This window comes from Oncorhynchus gorbuscha, linkage group LG01 (genome assembly GCF_021184085.1).
Source record: "Oncorhynchus gorbuscha isolate QuinsamMale2020 ecotype Even-year linkage group LG01, OgorEven_v1.0, whole genome shotgun sequence".
Taxonomy (NCBI): Eukaryota; Metazoa; Chordata; class Actinopteri; order Salmoniformes; family Salmonidae; genus Oncorhynchus; species Oncorhynchus gorbuscha.
The window spans coordinates 62,436,216-62,454,269 of record NC_060173.1 but is presented as its reverse complement, the minus strand read 5'-3'; the positions used below and the strand labels follow the sequence as shown (position 1 = coordinate 62,454,269).

Sequence of the window (18,054 nt, the reverse complement as noted above, 5' to 3'; positions counted from 1 at the left end):
ACAATAGTGTGATAATGGTTCTTCATACGGTCCTCCTCGTACCTGTGTCCGTGAGCTGCGGCGTGACTGAAGCAGTTCATGTCCTCATAGAGTGATGATGTCAAAGCGTTGCCATCATGGGTCTTGGACAGAGGGTCTGCCCCCCTGGTGAGGAGCAGGCTCACCATCTCATAGTTCCCTGGAGGCAAGGAAATCAAAGGGTTAATAGCGCAAAACGGATTTGTGCAACTCTGATCTGACAAACACAGTGAAACACCTTTGAACTAGAATCAAGGATGATAAAATATCACACTTACAATATACGACTTACAGACTTGCTCGTGTATATACACAAACACAAACACTCACGCACATACTTGTTGGGAGCGTACAGACTGTCATAAGCCGTGTGTGTGTGTTGTGTGTCCCTATCTGCAGCTTCTCAGATATCTGTGTGGCTCCCCCCCGCACACGCACACACACATAACGACAGACAGTGTGTTCATTCACTCCTAAACACTTATTCCCTCCCTACCTAATTCCTTCCATCCCTTATTAATTATCTGAATTCATTCCTCACTATCCCTCCTTCAGTCAGTCTCACACTCCTTCCCTTATATTCCTCCCTCGCACTAGTAACTGACCTCAGTAAATCAGAGCCAGCGTAACTTCTCTTGCTGTACAGAGTTACTGTACCGAGAAGAGCCCTATTCTACGAATGAGGTTTTCGGAGTTAGCAAGGTAACCTTTGTCAACTGAGTTCAACTCAGGATAAGTAGTAACATTAATTAACGTGATTCACCTTTTAGCAAGGAAACTAATCCTTCAGAACTAATCTGCTCCGGGGCAGTCTAACTCGGGGCTTACTCTATTTATCCTGGGTAAAGTGTTGGAGCTGTGAGTTGAGGACCAATGAAATCAGATTCCCTCCCTCTCGCAAAGATGGTGTGATCATCGCCTTCTTTTTAATGTAATTTGAGGAAGATGGCAGATTAAATATTTTATCAATCAAATGTGGTTGTTTTTTGTGTTAAAAATAGTCATGTTAAAATACCTTATCACATAACACATTTAGAAATGAAAGAATGCATTTGAAACTTCAGCACAGTAAAACTTTTGCATGACTTAATACAATTATTTTATCGATAGGAGTGAGAAAAAGGTGTTTGTGCTGTCGTGACATTACTTTCATTAATCTGATGACTGTTATTTATTTAATCCACTATGTTTAATTGTTACCCAATTAAATTAATCAATTAACTCATTAAGAATTTGAGGCACCATTGAAGAGGTCATTCAAAGAGTTACCATCTACCGAATTTAACTCAACAAGGTCTTCATCTATAACATCCACAAAACAGTCAACATATTAATCATAACCTCTTATCATATCATCCTTCAAGAACAATCAACCTCCTGCATCTGCAAAAAACCTATCCTTACTCGTGATTCAGTACTACACAAAATTGTTTATTTATTTACTAGCTAACTAAATAATAACAGGATAACATACATACTTAATACATGAGACACTTGCGGACTTTTACAATATGGTGGCTACTACACAACGCCATGGAGACAGAGAGAGAGACATAGAGAGAGACAGAGAGAGAGAGGGAGAGAGAGAGAGAGAGAGAGGGAGAGAGAGAGAGAGAGAGCGAGAGAGAGAGAGAGCGAGAGAGAGAGAGAGAGAGAGAGAGAGAGAGAGAGAGAGAGAGAGAGAGAGAGAGAGAGAGAGAGAGAGAGAGAGAGAGAGAGAGAGAGAGAGAGAGAGAGAGAGAGAGAGAAAAATACACTTATTGTCGACACAGAACTATTCTTTCAGTAATCATATAAATTGCACACGAATCGCCACCCATTTGGAGTAAGAAATCATTCATGTATTTATGTGTGAGGCCCTTTGTTCGGTCGGAACCAGCCCTCCTTAGGAACGTTGTTGGCCTTTCAGCAGCAAACTGTATGGCTCTGATTGTCAGAAAGTCGTCTCCCCTTTCCCGTCTTCTACTTCACTCTGGAAGATAGCTAGCCAGCCGTGTCCATGGTACCCATCGGTGATGAGCGTAGTAGGATAGTCTCACTTAGATGAGCTTTTCTAGATTTACATTTACATTTAAGTCATTTAGCAGACGCTCTTATCCAGAGCGACTTACAAATTGGTGCATTCACCTTATGACATCCAGTGGAACAACCACTTTACAATAGTGCATCTAAATATTTTAAGGGGGGAGGGGGTGAGAAGGATTACTTTATCCTATCCTAGGTATTCCTTAAAGAGGTGGGGTTTCAGGTGTCTCCGGAAGGTGGTGATTGACTCCGCTGTCCTGGCGTCGTGAGGGAGTTTGTTCCACCATTGGGGAGCCAGAGCAGCGAACAGTTTTGACTGAGCTGAGCGGGAACTGTACTTCCTCAGTGGTAGGGAGGCGAGCAGGCCAGAGGTGGATGAACGCAGTGCCCTTATTTGGGTGTAGGGCCTGATCAGAGCCTGGAGGTACTGAGGTGCCGTTCCCCTCACAGCTCCGTAGGCAAGCACCATGGTCTTGTAGCGGATGCGAGCTTCAACTGGAAGCCAGTGGAGAGAGCGGAGGAGCGGGGTGACGTGAGAGAACTTGGGAAGGTTGAACACTAGACGGGCTGCGGCGTTCTGGATGAGTTGTAGGGGTTTAATGGCACAGGCAGGGAGCCCAGCCAACAGCGAGTTGCAGTAATCCAGACGGGAGATGACAAGTGCCTGGATTAGGACCTGCGCCGCTTCCTGTGTGAGGCAGGGTCGTACTCTGCGGATGTTGTAGAGCATGAACCTACAGGAACGGGCCACCGCCTTGATGTTAGTTGAGAACGACAGTTTGTTGTCCAGGATCACGCCAAGGTTCTTAGCGCTCTGGGAGGAGGACACAATGGAGTTGTCAACCGTGATGGCGAGATCATGGAACGGGCAGTCCTTCCCCGGGAGGAAGAGCAGCTCCGTCTTGCCGAAGTTCAGCTTGAGGTGGTGATCCGTCATCCACACTGATATGTCTGCCAGACATGCAGAGATGCGATTCGCCACCTGGTCACCTGGTAGATATTTGACTCAAGACAACTAATCAGCTGTCTCAGTGGTTGTCTGAGAGGAGAGTTAGTTTTCCTCCTCGTGTTGGTATTCAGGATTCGGACCATGATGGACATGAGCTGCAGCTCGCAGTCTCTCTGGTCTGAAGGAAGGTGAGTTTATTTCTTCACCTCGTGTTGAGGTTCAAAGTTCAAACCATTTCAAACATGTAGCTCCCGCCTCACGTTTCCTGGTCTGAGATTCAGAGTTTAAACCACTTTAGACGTGGGCTGCAACTCCCCATATTTCCTGGTCTAATGCTAATCTCTGTGGGCAATCCTTTTATGCTCTTTGGCTGAAGGGCACGGTTCCATCAGGCTGACACACTCTTCTGACCTCACTCATGGTGTGGCTACTTACTGTGCAAAGTTTATAGGAGATAGAATCTCTTATACCTCCTACAATCGCATTCATATCTTTACTTCAATCAGATGAAAACTTTACAGATAAAGGGGATATACTTTCCAAGTTATAGTATTTCGACAATTTTTTATGACATCACAAAATAAAAACCAATATGAAATTAGTTTTCTATAGCTCACCACTGACCCTTCCCTACATTCTTATGTTAGAATTATTCTTCCAGTATCCACTTTTGACTGTGTTAGAGTTTCGGAGGGAAAAACCTGTTAACAAAGATATTCCTCTGGTGGATTTTACTGGAGGGGGAGAAGGAGCCCCCCTTCTCCTGTAATTTACAACAGGGTGTGAACTGTCAAACCAGCCCAGTTCCCTCTCGCCTCTTCTGTGGGTGAGAAAAGGTCTGGATATTGTCAACCATTGCCAAGCTGATCTGATCCATTGTGATCCTCACAGGACAGTCATTACGGTGCATTGATAAGCACACCAAAGACAGCATTAACGATATGTTATTAAAGAAAGACGGCAGCTCTAACAGCCTATTTCGCACCATAGCCTACTGAATTTGTTAGTGGCAGATCAATATTCACCTTCGTAACATGGATGAAGCCTGAGCTAGAATGTAAAGCTGACTGAAGCTGGCTTGCTTTAGAAAACACTGAGTAGATCGTACACTGAGTAGATCTGAGTAGATTGAGCCGTGGTATACCTCTCAGGTCTGGCATATATTTCCATTACACACTTTTGAATGGATGCTTGTGTGTTAAAGTGTATGTGTGAGTGTTGAGTGGTTTGTGTGTACGTGTGTGCGTGCTTGTGAGTGTGTGTGTGCGCACGTGTGTATGCCATGTGGCTGTTCCAGCGCGTGCCCGTGTGGTGCCCACCTGCTGCAGATGCCAGCTGAAGAGGGGTGTCTGCTGTGCTCTCCTGCCCGTTTCGGACGGCTGCCCCTTCCACGTTAGCCCCTGCATCCAACAGCAGCTGCCAACGCACACACACACCACACAGGGTAAGGGTTAGGCACAACATATTCTAATCTACAGTATACACCCTGTCTGTTGAGGTGGAAGAAGGTGAAGCAAACCACGGCAAAATGATGATAGGTGTTTCTGTGAAAAAAGACATAAGGCCGGGATGCCAAAAAATGCAGATTATAAAAGCGGTAGTTTGGGTGCTGATTGGCTGAAATGTGTATATTAGACAATATACCACGGGTATGATGCAAAAACCCTTGCTTACTATTTTATTGATGTTTGTAACCCGTTTAAAATAGCAATAAGGCACCTCTAGGTCTTGTGGTATATGGCCAATATACCACACCCCCTTAGGCATTATTGCTTAATTAAAAACCTGTGTACTGAGATTGACTTTTAAAGGTGATTTCTGCCTGTGCCAATATCTGTAGCGTTTAGAGCGAACATGATCTACATGAACATAGAAAATTGTACATTCAAAATTGTCTTTAAAAGTATATCATTGTGTGCAAGTTGCTAATCTGCATTGGATTGAATCCAGGCCTTTGAAGTAAATTGTTTTGGGGGGGGGGTTCCCTTTCTTCATCTGGAACAACATAAGGTGTGCCAATTAATAACTGTCTTTTCAGTCATTCATACCTGCACCACAGAGATGTGACCGTGCAGCACAGCGAAGGTAAGAGCCGCCCAGTGGCGACTGTCTGGGTGGACAGAGGGTTGTTTGGAAGAACAGGCAGGCACCTGGGCAGAAGAGAGAGGGAGAAGAGGTTAGGTATCAATGTCATGATAGATGTTTACTGTAATGCATTGCTCACAGCTGCAATTTTACATTTTTAATTTGGGGCTCAATTCAATATATAGTGTTGAAGATCTGCATTGTAGCGAGACCTTCAGCGATACGGATTGAATCAAGCCTTTAGTCTTCGTCCTATTCAGAGTGACTTTCAATCAGCACATTCTACTGAGGTACACCAGGGCCAGCCGGTCAAGCCGGTCAAGGGCCAGGGCCAGCCAGACAAGGGCCAGCCAAATTAACATCAGATTTGACTTTTCACAGCAGGTTAGGAGAATTTACGCAGCAGGTTAGAAGAATTAACGTAGCAGGTTAAAAGTCACGACCCCAACTATCATTTGGGTCATCACTCGTTTCTTGTGTGATATACGTGGTTTATTGATAACAACTCTGTTCCCTACTATAGGCAGTTAGCTGCCTAGTGAATGCAACATTGTAACTCTCCGACGTGAATAGTTGGCAACGATGTTTAGTTTCCAATTGCTACACAATAAGCTCAACTGCAATGCAACAATTGCGCATGATACACAGCCCTGTTTCTTTGTCTTCAAGAAGGCGTGATCTTGAGGCCGTCTTTACTCTGCTTTGGAGAAAGAATTCCGTCTCGGAGAAACGGGGATAATCAATACAATCTTTTCTAACTTTGTCAAATTCGGGTACACTTAGCTGGCATTTACCTGCTACCAGAAACCCCGCTCAAGAGTAACCAATCAGAGCAGGGAAAAAAAGCCTTACCGCCACATCTAGGTTGGCCCCGGCATCAATCAACATCTGGACGAGAGCTTCATCTCCCGCTGAGCACGCATACATTAGAGGGGTCATACCCTGCAGAGAGAGGGAGACAGAGGTCGAGAGAGAGAGAGGTTGAGAGAGAATGAGTGAGAGACAGAGAGAAAGAGAGAGAATGAGAGCGAGAGAGAGAATGAGAGAGAGAGAGAGAGAATGAATGAGTGAGAGAGAGAAAGTGAGAGTGAGAGAGAGAGAGAAAGTGAGAGTGAGAGAGAGAGAGAAAGTGAGAATGAGAGAGAGAGAATGAGAGAGAGACAGAGGATGTAATGCTTTGTTTAGAATATGATCTACCAACTGCAGCACGTTAGACCTCAACTCAGCAGTTGAGTTCACACAAAATGAGCACACACACACACACACACACACACACACACACACACACACACACACACACACACACACACACACACACACACACACACACACACACACACACACACACACACACACACACACACACACACACACACACACACACACACACACACACACACACACAGCACCCCCCAATCCCACCTCACACACACCCTGCTCAACCCCTCACTCTCTCTCAATACCTGGTCATCCATGCTGTTTACCCCGTCAGGCCCCAGCAGGTCGATGGCCTGGCCAATCAGGTCGGTGCGTCCACAGTTGAGCATGCGGAATCCCAGGTCCAAGTGAAACTTATCAGTGGCCGCCTTAGAGTCCAGACGCCTGAAAGAACTGAAACAACACTCAGGCCTGGGGGAGAAACAGCGGGAAGGGGGAAAGACAGAAGAAGATGAAGAAAAAGAAGAAGGACAACAGAAAGAGAGGACGGGAGAGACAAATGGAGGAGAAAAAGGTTAGGGTTAGGTTAGTCAGTGTTCATCAACCACCTAATGTGGTGGAGCAGTTTACCTTTACAATGTTTATTTAACAAGTTTACCTTAACAATGTTTATTTAACAAGTTTACCTTTACCTTAACAATGTTTATTTGAGGAGGATGATGTCTAGACTAGACATATGGTGTTAATCGAACTAAGCTGAGACCTTTTAAAAGGGACAGAAATAAAGTTTTGATGACTGATAAAGTAATGTGTTGATGATTTAACTAGCTAATTTGACAGAAGCAAAACATAAGTGAGAGACATATCTTTAAGCCTTTCCTCCATCAGCTGATCTACTGTAGGATCAGGTCTCCTCTGTCAATATAATCTCATTCATTGTGATCAAAAAGGCAAAACTGTTCCAAAATCAGATGTGTGCAGCGAGCAGTATCAGTGTTTACTGCCAAGACCAATCAGATTACAGGGTCAGGAGGAAATGAACATTCAAAACTTGACAACTTCATTTGAGGCAAAGGGCATTTCAATAGACTTTTTTAAAAATGACTTACTACATTGTCCAGGACATAGATTAAAACAAGTAGTTGCACCGGAAAAACTAGGATTAAGTGGAAAAGTAGAATAAGTGTGGAGAATAACAGTAGTGATCTTGCTGACACAAGCACACTAATTACCCTATATGTTAGCATATTGCAAGGAATGAGAAAACTTACAATAGCTATTGTGAAAGACCAAATAAGTTCTATAGATATGCAGGAAATGTTAGTTGGTCAAAGTCAAAAATGTTTACCGGAGCCTGCATTTGGGCTTATTTTAATTATTGTTCATCAAGATACAGTTGAAGTCGGAAGTTACTATACACTAATGTTGGAGATATTAAAACTCATCTTTCAACCACTCCACAAATGTCTTGTTAACAAACTATAGTTTTGGCAAGTGGGTTAGGACATCTACTTTGTGCATGACAAGTCATTTTTCCAACAATTGTTTACAGACAGATTATTTCACTTATAATTCACTGTATCAGATGTCTTGTGGGTCAGAAGTTTACATACACTAAGTTGACTGCGCCTTTAAAAAGCTTGGAAAATTCCAGAAAATTATGTCATGGCTTTAGAAGTGTCTGATCGGCTATTTGACATCATTTGAGTCATTTGGAGGTGTACCTGTGGATGCATGTCAAGGCCTACCTTCAAAATCAGTGCCTCTTTGCTTGACATCATGGGAAAATCAAAACAAATTAGCTAAGACCTCAGAAAAGTCTGGTTCGTCCTTGGGAGCAATTTCCAAACGCCTGAAGGTACCACGTTCATCTGTACAAACAATAGTACGCAAGTATAAACACCACGGGACCACTCAGCCTTCATACCGCTCAGGAAGGAGACACGTTCTGTCTTCTAGAGATGCTATAAAAAGTTCTGCTATAAATTCTCAGACAGCCCAAAGATTCCTAGATGCCTTTCCAGACTCCCTCTGCCTACCCAAGGACGTCAGAGGACAAAAATCAGTTAACCACCTAACCGAGGAACTCAATTTAATCTTGCGCAATACCCTAGATGCAGTTGCACCCCTAAAAACTAAAAACATTTGTCATAAGAAACTAGCTCCCTGGTATACAGAAAATACCCGAGCTCTGAAGCAAGCTTCCAGAAAATTGGAACAGAAATTGCGCCACACAACACTGGAAGTCTTCCGACTAGCTTGGAAAGACAGTACTGTGCAGTATCAAAGAGCCCTCACTGTTGCTCAATCATCCTATTTTTTTCCAACTTACTTGAGGAAAATAAGAACAATCCAAAATGTATTTTTGATATTGTCGCAAAGCTAACTAAAAAGCAGTATTTCCCAGGAGAGGATGGCTTTCACTTCAGCAGTAATAAATTCATGAACTTCTTTGAGGAAAAGATCATGATCATGAGAAAGCAAATTACGGACTCCTCTTTAAATCTGCGTCAGTCTGGTTTTAGACCCCATCATAGCCTTGAGACTGCACTTGTGAAGGTGGTAAATGACCTTTTAATGGCGTCAGACCAAGGCTCTGCATCTGTCCTCGTGCTCCAAGACCTTAGTGCTGCTTTTGATACCATCGATCACCACATTCTTTTGGAGAGAATGGAAACCCAAATTGGTCTAACCGGACAAGTTCTGGCCTGGTTTAGATCTTATCTGTCGGAAAGATATCAGTTTGTCTCTGTGAATGGTTTGTCCTCCGACAAGTCAACTGTAAATTTTGGTGTTCCTCAAGGTTCCATTTTAGGACCACTATTGTTTTCACTATATATTTTACCTCTTGGTGATGTCATTCGGAAACATAATGTTAACTTTCACTGCTATGCGGATGACACACAGCTGTTCATTTAAAAGAAACATCGCGAGGCCCCAAAATTGCCCAAGCTGGAAGCCTGTGTTTCAGACATAAGGAAGTCGATGGCTGCAAACATTCTACTTTTAAACTCGGACAAAACAGAGATGCTTGTTCTAGGTCCCAAGAAACAAAGAGATCTTCTGTTGAATCTGGCAATTAATCTTGATGGTTGTACAGTCGTCTCAAATAAAACTGTGAAGGACCTCGGCGTTACTCTGGACCCTGATCTTTTGACGAACATATCAAGACCGTTTCAAGGACATTTTCTTTCCATTTTACGTAACATTGCAAAAATCTGAAATCTTCTGTCCAAAAATGATGCAGAAAAATGTATCCATGCTTTTGATACTTCTAGGTTAGACTACTGCAATGCTCTACTTTCCGGCTACCCAGATAAAGCACAAACAGTTAATATCCTTCCTGTTTGGCCCTGTCCGGGGGTGTCCTCAGATGGGGCCACAGTGTCTCCTGACCCCTCCTGTCTCAGCCTCCAGTATTTATGCTGCAGTAGTTTATGTTTCAGGGGGCTAGGGTCAGTTTGTTATATCTGTAGTACTTCTCCTGTCCTATTCGGTGTCCTGTGTGAATTTAAGTGTGCTCTCTCTAATTCTATCTTTCTCCCTTTTTTCTCTCTCTCTCTGAGGACCTGAGCCCTAGGACCATGCCCCAGGAATACCTGACATGATGACTCCTTGCTGTCCTCAGTCCACCTGGCAGTGCTGCTGCTCCAGTTTCAACTGTTCTGCCTTATTATTATTGGACTATGCTGGTCATTTATGAACATTTGAACATCTTGGCCATGTTCTGTTATAATCTCCACCCGGCACAGCCAAAAGAGGAAGGGCCAGCCCTCATAGCCTGGTTCCTCTCTAGGTTTCTTCCTAGGCTTGGCCATTCTAGAAAGTTTTTACTAGCCTCCGTGCTTCTACACCTGGATTGCTTGCTGTTTGGGGTTTTAGGCTGGGTTTCTGTACAGCACTTTGATATATCAGCTGATGTAAGAAGGGCTATATAAATAAATGTGAAACAAATGCAAACAATGGTACGCAAGTATAAACACAATGGGACTACACAGCCGTCATAACGCTCAGGAAGGAAACACTTTCTGTCTCCTAGAGATGAACGTACTTTGGTGTGAAAAGTTCAAATCAATCCCAGAACAACAGCAAAGGACCTTGTGAAGATGCTGGAGGAAACAGGTACAAAAGTATCTATATCCACAGTAAAACGAGTCCTATATCAACATAACCTGAAAGGCCGCTCAGCAAGGAAGAAGCCACTGCTTCAAAACAGCCATAAAAAAGCCAGACTTGCAACTGTACATGGTGACAAAGATTGTACATTTTGGAGAAATGTCCTCTGGTCTGATGAAACAAAACTAGAACTGTTTGACCATAATGACCATCGTTATGTTTGGAGAAAAAAGGGGGAGGGACGCAAGCCGAAGGAGACCATCCTAACCGTGAAGCACAGGGGTGGCAGCATCATGTTGTGGGGGTGCTTTGCTGCAGGAGGGACTGGTGGACTTCACAAAATAGATGGCATTATGATGTAGGAAAATTATGTGGATATATTGAAGCAGCATCTCAAGACGTCAGTCAGGAAGTTAAAGCTTAGTCGCAAATGGGTCTTCCAAATGGACAATGACCTCAAGCATACTTCCAAAGGTGTGGCAAAATGGCTTAAGGACAACAAAGTCAAGGTATTGGAGTGGACATCACAAAGCCCTGACCTCAATCCTATAGAACATGTGTGGGCAGTACTGAAAAAGCGTGTGCCAGCAAGAAGGGCTACAAAACCGACTCAGTTCCACCAGCTCTGTCAGGAGGAATGGGCCAAAATTCACCCAAGTTATTGTGGGAAGCTTGTGGAAGGCTACCTGAAAAGTGTGACCCAAGTTAATCCATTTAAAGGCAATGCTACCAAATACTAATAGAGTGTATGTAAACTTCTGACCCACTTGGAATTTGATGAAAAAAATAAAAGCTGAAATAAATAATTCGCTCTACTATTATTCTGACATTTAACATTCTTAAAATAAAGTGGTGATCCTAACTGACCTAAAACAGGTAATTTTTACTAGGATTAAACGTCAGGAATTGTGAAAAACTAAGTTGAAATATATTTGGCGACAGTGTTTGTAAACCTCCGACTTAAACTGTAAATTAAATACACTACCATACAATTAATATGGGGGCCCTAGGATATTTTTGCTCTTTTGAAGTTAATTTCCTGCAATTCTATATAGTGTAAAATGGACTGTCTGTTGTTGCTGTTTTTTGTTTTGTTTTATACAACACCAGGATTTATGAAGATTTTCGCAGCAGATGGAAACTATTATCTTTGACTTCACCATCTATTCATATGTCCAAAGTTTTAGCATCTTTCATAAATGCTTTTAAATTCACCTTTATCTAACTAGGCAAGTCAGTTAAGATCAACTTCTTATTTACTAGGACGGCCTACACCGGACGACGCCGAGACAATTATGCGCCACCCGATGGGACTCCCAATCACGGCCGGTTGTGATACAGCCTGGATTCAAACCAGGGGGTCTGTAGTGACGCTTCTAACACCAAGATGCAGTGCCTTAGACCTCTGCGTCACTCGGGAGCCCAAAAGAGACATGCACTGGCAGGCTTCTGAGGCGGAATAGCAAAGCCAAGTCAACCCATGCTCATGGTTCTCACATGGGAAGTGAAAGGACAGGCTACAATTACTTTGCAAATGATGCACTTCACAAATGACATGTTACAACACCGTGAGGTCATTGGACACGAAACACCAATACGAATGTAATAACAGCGCCACAAACAGATAAACAAGTTCCTTGAATTTTCACTTGTCGTTTAGCTGCACCAATCAAAGCAGTTTTGGGGCGACGGGGGAGCATATGGAGCGATTTCTGTGCCAACAGAATTGTATTTGAATTTTATCATTTTGAATTTGAATTTAGATATTGCATTTGAATGTGATATTTTTGAATGTGGATATTCAAATGTAATATTTATATACAGTGAACTCGGAAAGTATTCAAACCACTTTACATTATCCACACTTCGTTATGTCACAGCCTTATTGTAAAATGGATTAAATGTCTTACCCCATAATCACAAAGTAAACATTTTTTTGAGAAATGTTTGCTAATTAATTACTTTTTATTGACTGAAATATCACATTTACATAAGTATTCAGACCCATGATTCAGTATTTTTGAAGCACCTTTGGCAGCCTCCAATCTTCTTGGGTATGACGCTACAAGCTTGGCACAGATGCTCTCAAGCTCTGGTTGGATAGGGAGAGTCGCTGCACAGCAATTTTCAGGTTCTCTCCAGAGATGCTCGATCGGGTTCAAGCCCGGGATCTAGTTGGGCCACTCAAGGACATTTAGAGACTTGGTGGAGTGCGGCAGAGATGATTGTCCTTCTGGAAGATTCTCCCTGTCATGCAGGTGAATGAGGACCCAAAAGCGACTTGGCGAAAACAGAGTCTTTAATCCAGTAAAGTAATTCTACAAACATAAGACATAATTCCACTCGTAATGACGAGAACAGACTGGAGACTCGATCAAGAACTGCAGGTTGCCTCGGGAAGGCACTTGAATCTAGCAGACTCAGACACCTGCTCTCCACGCAGCATCTGAGGGAAACACGACACGACAGGGCGATACACAGACACAGCACGGTGAACAATAGACAAGGATCCGACAGGACAGGAACGGAAAACAAGGGAAGAAATAGGGACTCTAATCAGGGGAAAAGATAAGGAACAGGTGTGGGAAGACTAAATGATTGATTAGGGGAATAGGAACAGCTGGGAGCAGGAACGGAACGATAGAGAGAAGAGAGAGAGGAAGGGAGAGAGAAAAAGGGGAACGAACCTAAAAAGACCAGCAGGGGGAAAATGAACAGAGCAAAATGACAAGACAATCTAAGACAAAACATGACAGTACCCCCCCCACTCACCGAGCGCCTCCTGGCGCACTCGAGGAGGAATCCTGGCGGCAACGGAGGAAATCATCAATGAGTGAACGGTCCAGCACGTCCCGAGACGGAACCCAACTCCTCTCCTCAGGACCGTAACCCTCCCAATCCACTAAGTATTGGTGACCCCGTCCCCGAGAACGCATGTCCATGATCCTACGTACCTTGTAAATAGGTGCGCTCTCGACAAGGACGGGAGGGGGGGGGAGGGAAGACGAACGGGGGTGCAAAGAAAGGGCTTGACACAGGAGACATGGAAGACAGGATGGACGCGACGAAGATGTCGCGGAAGAAGCAGTCGCACAGCGACAGGATTGACGACCTGGGAGACACGGAACGGACCAATGAACCGCGGAGTCAACTTACGAGAAGCTGTCGTAAGAGGAAGGTTGCGAGTGGAAAGCCACACTCTCTGGCCGCAACAATACCTTGGACTCTTAATCCTGCGTTTATTGGCGGCTCTCACAGTCTGTGCCCTGTAACGGCAAAGTGCAGACCTCACCCTCCTCCAGGTGCGCTCACAACGTTGGACAAACGCTTGAGCGGAGGGAACGCTGGACTCGGCAAGCTGGGAAGAGAACAGAGGAGGCTGGTAACCCAGACTACTCTGAAACGGAGATAACCCGGTAGCAGACGAAGGAAGCGAGTTGTGAGCGTATTCTGCCCAGGGGAGCTGTTCTGCCCAAGACGCAGGGTTTCTGAAAGAAAGGCTGCGTAGTATGCGACCAATCGTCTGATTGGCCCTCTCTGCTTGACCGTTAGACTGGGGATGAAACCCGGAAGAGAGACTGACGGACGCACCAATCAAACGACAGAACTCCCTCCAAAACTGTGACGTGAATTGCGGGCCTCTGTCTGAAACGGCGTCTAACGGGAGGCCATGAATTCTGAACACATTCTCGATGATGATTTGTGCCGTTTCCTTAGCGGAAGGAAGTTTAGCGAGGGGAATGAAATGTGCCGCCTTAGAGAACCTATCGACAACCGTAAGAATCACAGTCTTCCCCGCAGACAAAGGCAGACCGGTAATGAAGTCTAGGGCGATGTGAGACCATGGTCGAGAAGGAATGGGGAGCGGTCTGAGACGACCGGCAGGAGGAGAGTTACCCGACTTAGTCTGCGCGCAGTCCGAACAAGCAGCCACGAAACGGCGCGTGTCACGCTCCTGAGTCGGCCACCAAAAGCGCTGGCGAATAGACGCAAGAGTGCCTCGAACACCGGGATGACCAGCTAACTTGGCAGAGTGAGCCCACTGAAGAACAGCCAGACGAGTGGAAACAGGAACGAAAAGGAGGTTACTAGGACAAGCGCGCGGCGACGCAGTGTGCGTGAGTGCTTGCTTAACCTGTCTTTCAATTCCCCAGACTGTCAACCCGACAACACGCCCATAAGGAAGAATCCCCTCGGGATCAGTAGAAGCCACAGAAGAACTAAACAGACGGGATAAGGCATCAGGCTTGGTGTTTTTGCTACCCGGACGGTAAGAAATCACAAACTCGAAACGAGCGAAAAACAACGCCTAACGAGCTTGACGGGCATTAAGTCGTTTGGCAGAACGGATGTACTCAAGGTTCTTATGGTCTGTCCAAACGACAAAAGGAACGGTCGCCCCCTCCAACCACTGTCGCCATTCGCCTAGGGCTAAGCGGATGGCGAGCAGTTCGCGGTTACCCACATCATAGTTGTGTTCAGATGGCGACAGGCGATGAGAAAAATAAGCGCAAGGATGAACCTTATCGTCAGACTGGAAGCGCTGGGATAGAATGGCTCCCACGCCTACCTCTGAAGCGTCAACCTCGACAATGAATTGTCTAGTGACGTCAGGAGTAACGAGGATAGGAGCGGACGTAAAACGTTCTTTTAGAAGATCAAAAGCTCCCTGGGCGGAACCGGACCACTTAAAACACGTCTTGACAGAAGTAAGAGCTGTGAGAGGGGCAGCAACTTGACCGAAATTACGAATGAAACGCCGATAGAAATTAGCGAAACCTAAAAAGCGCTGCAACTCGACACGTGACCTTGGAACGGGCCAATCACTGACAGCTTGGACCTTAGCGGAATCCATCTGAATGCCTTCAGCGGAAATAACGGAACCGAGAAAAGTAACGGAGGAGACATGAAAAGAGCACTTCTCAGCCTTCACGTAGAGACAATTCTCTAAAAGGCGCTGTAGAACACGTCGAACGTGCTGAACATGAATCTCGAGTGACGGTGAAAAAATCAGGATATCGTCAAGATAGACAAAAACAAAGATGTTCAGCATGTCTCTCAGAACATCATTAACTAATGCCTGAAAAACAGCTGGCGCATTGGCGAGACCAAACGGCAGAACCCGGTACTCAAAATGCCCTAACGGAGTGTTAAACGCCGTTTTCCACTCGTCCCCCTCTCTGATACGCACGAGATGGTAAGCGTTACGAAGGTCCAACTTAGTAAAGCACCTGGCTCCCTGCAGAATCTCGAAGGCTGATGACATAAGGGGAAGCGGATAACGATTCTTAACCGTTATGTCATTCAGCCCTCGATAATCCACGCAGGGGCGCAGAGTACCATCCTTTTTCTTAACAAAAAAGAACCCCGCCCCGGCCGGAGAGGAAGAAGGCACTATGGTACCGGCGTCAAGAGACACAGATAAATAATCCTCGAGAGCCTTACGTTCGGGAGCCGACAGAGAGTATAGTCTACCCCGAGGAGGAGTGGTCCCCGGAAGGAGATCAATACTACAATCATACGACCGGTGAGGAGGAAGGGAGTTGGCTCGGGACCGACTGAAGACCGTGCGCAGATCATGATATTCCTCCGGCACTCCTGTCAAATCGCCAGGTTCCTCCTGAGAAGTGGGGACAGAAGAAATGGGAGGGATGGCAGACATTAAACACTTCACATGACAAGAAACGTTCCAGGATAGGATAGAATTACTAGACCAATTAATAGAAGGATTATGACATACTAGCCAGGGATGACCCAAAACAACAGGTGTAAAAGGTGAACGAAAAATAAAAAAAGAAATAGTCTCACTGTGGTTACCAGATACTGTGAGAGTTAAAGGTAGTGTCTCAAATATGATACTGGGAAGATGACTACCATCTAAGGCAAACATGGGCGTAGGCTTGTCTAACTGTCTGAAAGGAATGTCATGTTTCCGAGCCCATGCTTCGTCCATGAAACAACCCTCAGCCCCCGAGTCAATCAAGGCACTGCATGTAGCACCCGAACCGGTCCAGCGTAGATGGACCGACATAGTAGTACAGGATCTAGATGAAGAGACCTGAGTAGTAGCGCTCACCAGTAGCCCTCCGCTTACTGATGAGCTCTGGCCTTTACTGGACATGAATTGACAAAATGTCCATCAAATCCGCAATAGAGGCACAGGCGGTTGGTGATCCTCCGTTCCCTCTCCTTAGTCGAGATGCGAATACCTCCCAGCTGCATGGGCTCAGTCTCTGAGCCAGAGGAGGGAGATGGTTGCGATGCGGAGCAGGGAAACACCGTTGACGCGAGCTCTCTTCCACGAGCTTGGTGACGAAGATCTACCCGTCGTTCTATGCGGATGGCGAGAGCAATCAAAGAGTCCACACTGGAAGGAACCTCCCGAGAGAGAATCTCATCTTTGACCACTGCGTGGAGTCCCTCCAGAAAACGAGCGAGCAGCGCAGGCTCGTTCCAGTCACTAGAGGCAGCAAGAGTGCGAAACTCTATAGAGTAATCCGTTATGGATCGATCACCTTGGCATAGGGAAGCCAGGGCCCTAGAAGCCTCCCTACCAAAAACTGAACGGTCAAAAACCCGAATCATCTCCTCTTTAAAGTTCTGGTAATTGTTTGAACAATCAGCCCTTGCCTCCCAGATAGCTGTGCCCCACTCTCGAGCCCGGCCAGTAAGGAGTGAAATGACGTAAGCAACCCGAGCTCTCTCGCTAGAGTATGTGTTGGGTTGGAGAGAGAACACAATATCACACTGGGTGAGAAAGGAGCGGCACTCCGTGGGCTGCCCGGAGTAGCAAGGTGGGTTATTAACCCTAGGTTCCGGAGGCTCGGCAGGCCAGGAAGTAACAGGTGGCACGAGACGAAGACTCTGGAACTGTCCAGAGAGGTCGGAAACCTGAGCGGCCAGGTTCTCCACGGCATGGCGAGCAGCAGACAATTCCTGCTCGTGTCTGCCGAGCATGGCTCCTTGGATCTCGACGGCAGTGTTACGAACGTCAGTAGTCGCTGGGTCCATTCTTTGGTCGGATCCTTCTGTCATGCAGGTGAATGAGGACCCAAAAGCGACTTGGCGAAAACAGAGTCTTTAATCCAGTAAAGTAATTCTACAAACATAAGACATAATTCCACTCGTAATGACGAGAACAGACTGGAGACTCGATCAAGAACTGCAGGTTGCCTCGGGAAGGCACTTGAACCTAGCAGACTCAGACACCTGCTCTCCACGCAGCATCTGAGGGAAACACGACACGACAGGGCGATACACAGACACAGCACGGTGAACAATAGACAAGGATCCGACAGGACAGGAACGGAAAACAAGGGAAGAAATAGGGACTCTAATCAGGGGAAAAGATAAGGAACAGGTGTGGGAAGACTAAATGATTGATTAGGGGAATAGGAACAGCTGGGAGCAGGAACGGAACGATAGAGAGAAGAGAGAGAGGAAGGGAGAGAGAAAAAGGGGAACGAACCTAAAAAGACCAGCAGGGGGAAAATGAACAGAGCAAAATGACAAGACAATCTAAGACAAAACATGACACTCCCATCTCCACAGAGGAACTCTAGAACTCAGAGTGACCATCAGGTTTTGGTCACCTCCCTGACCAAGGTCCTTCTCCCCTGATTGCTCAGTTTGGCCGAGCGGCCAGCTCTTGGAAGAGTCTTGGCGGTTCCAAACTTATTCCATTTAAGAATGATGGAAGTCCC

General features: G+C 45.6%; 1 protein-coding gene across 1 annotated transcript in view; it reads right to left on the bottom strand.

The window, feature by feature from the left end:
* abtb2b (ankyrin repeat and BTB (POZ) domain containing 2b) overlaps positions 1-18,054 on the bottom strand; it is a 158,273-nt gene that overhangs the window by 7,577 nt on the left and 132,642 nt on the right. Inside the window, 5 exon segments of the mRNA XM_046358050.1 lie at positions 43-178; positions 4,312-4,408; positions 5,041-5,142; positions 5,930-6,019; positions 6,541-6,706. Of these exon segments, the coding sequence (XP_046214006.1) occupies positions 43-178; positions 4,312-4,408; positions 5,041-5,142; positions 5,930-6,019; positions 6,541-6,706 (591 nt within the window).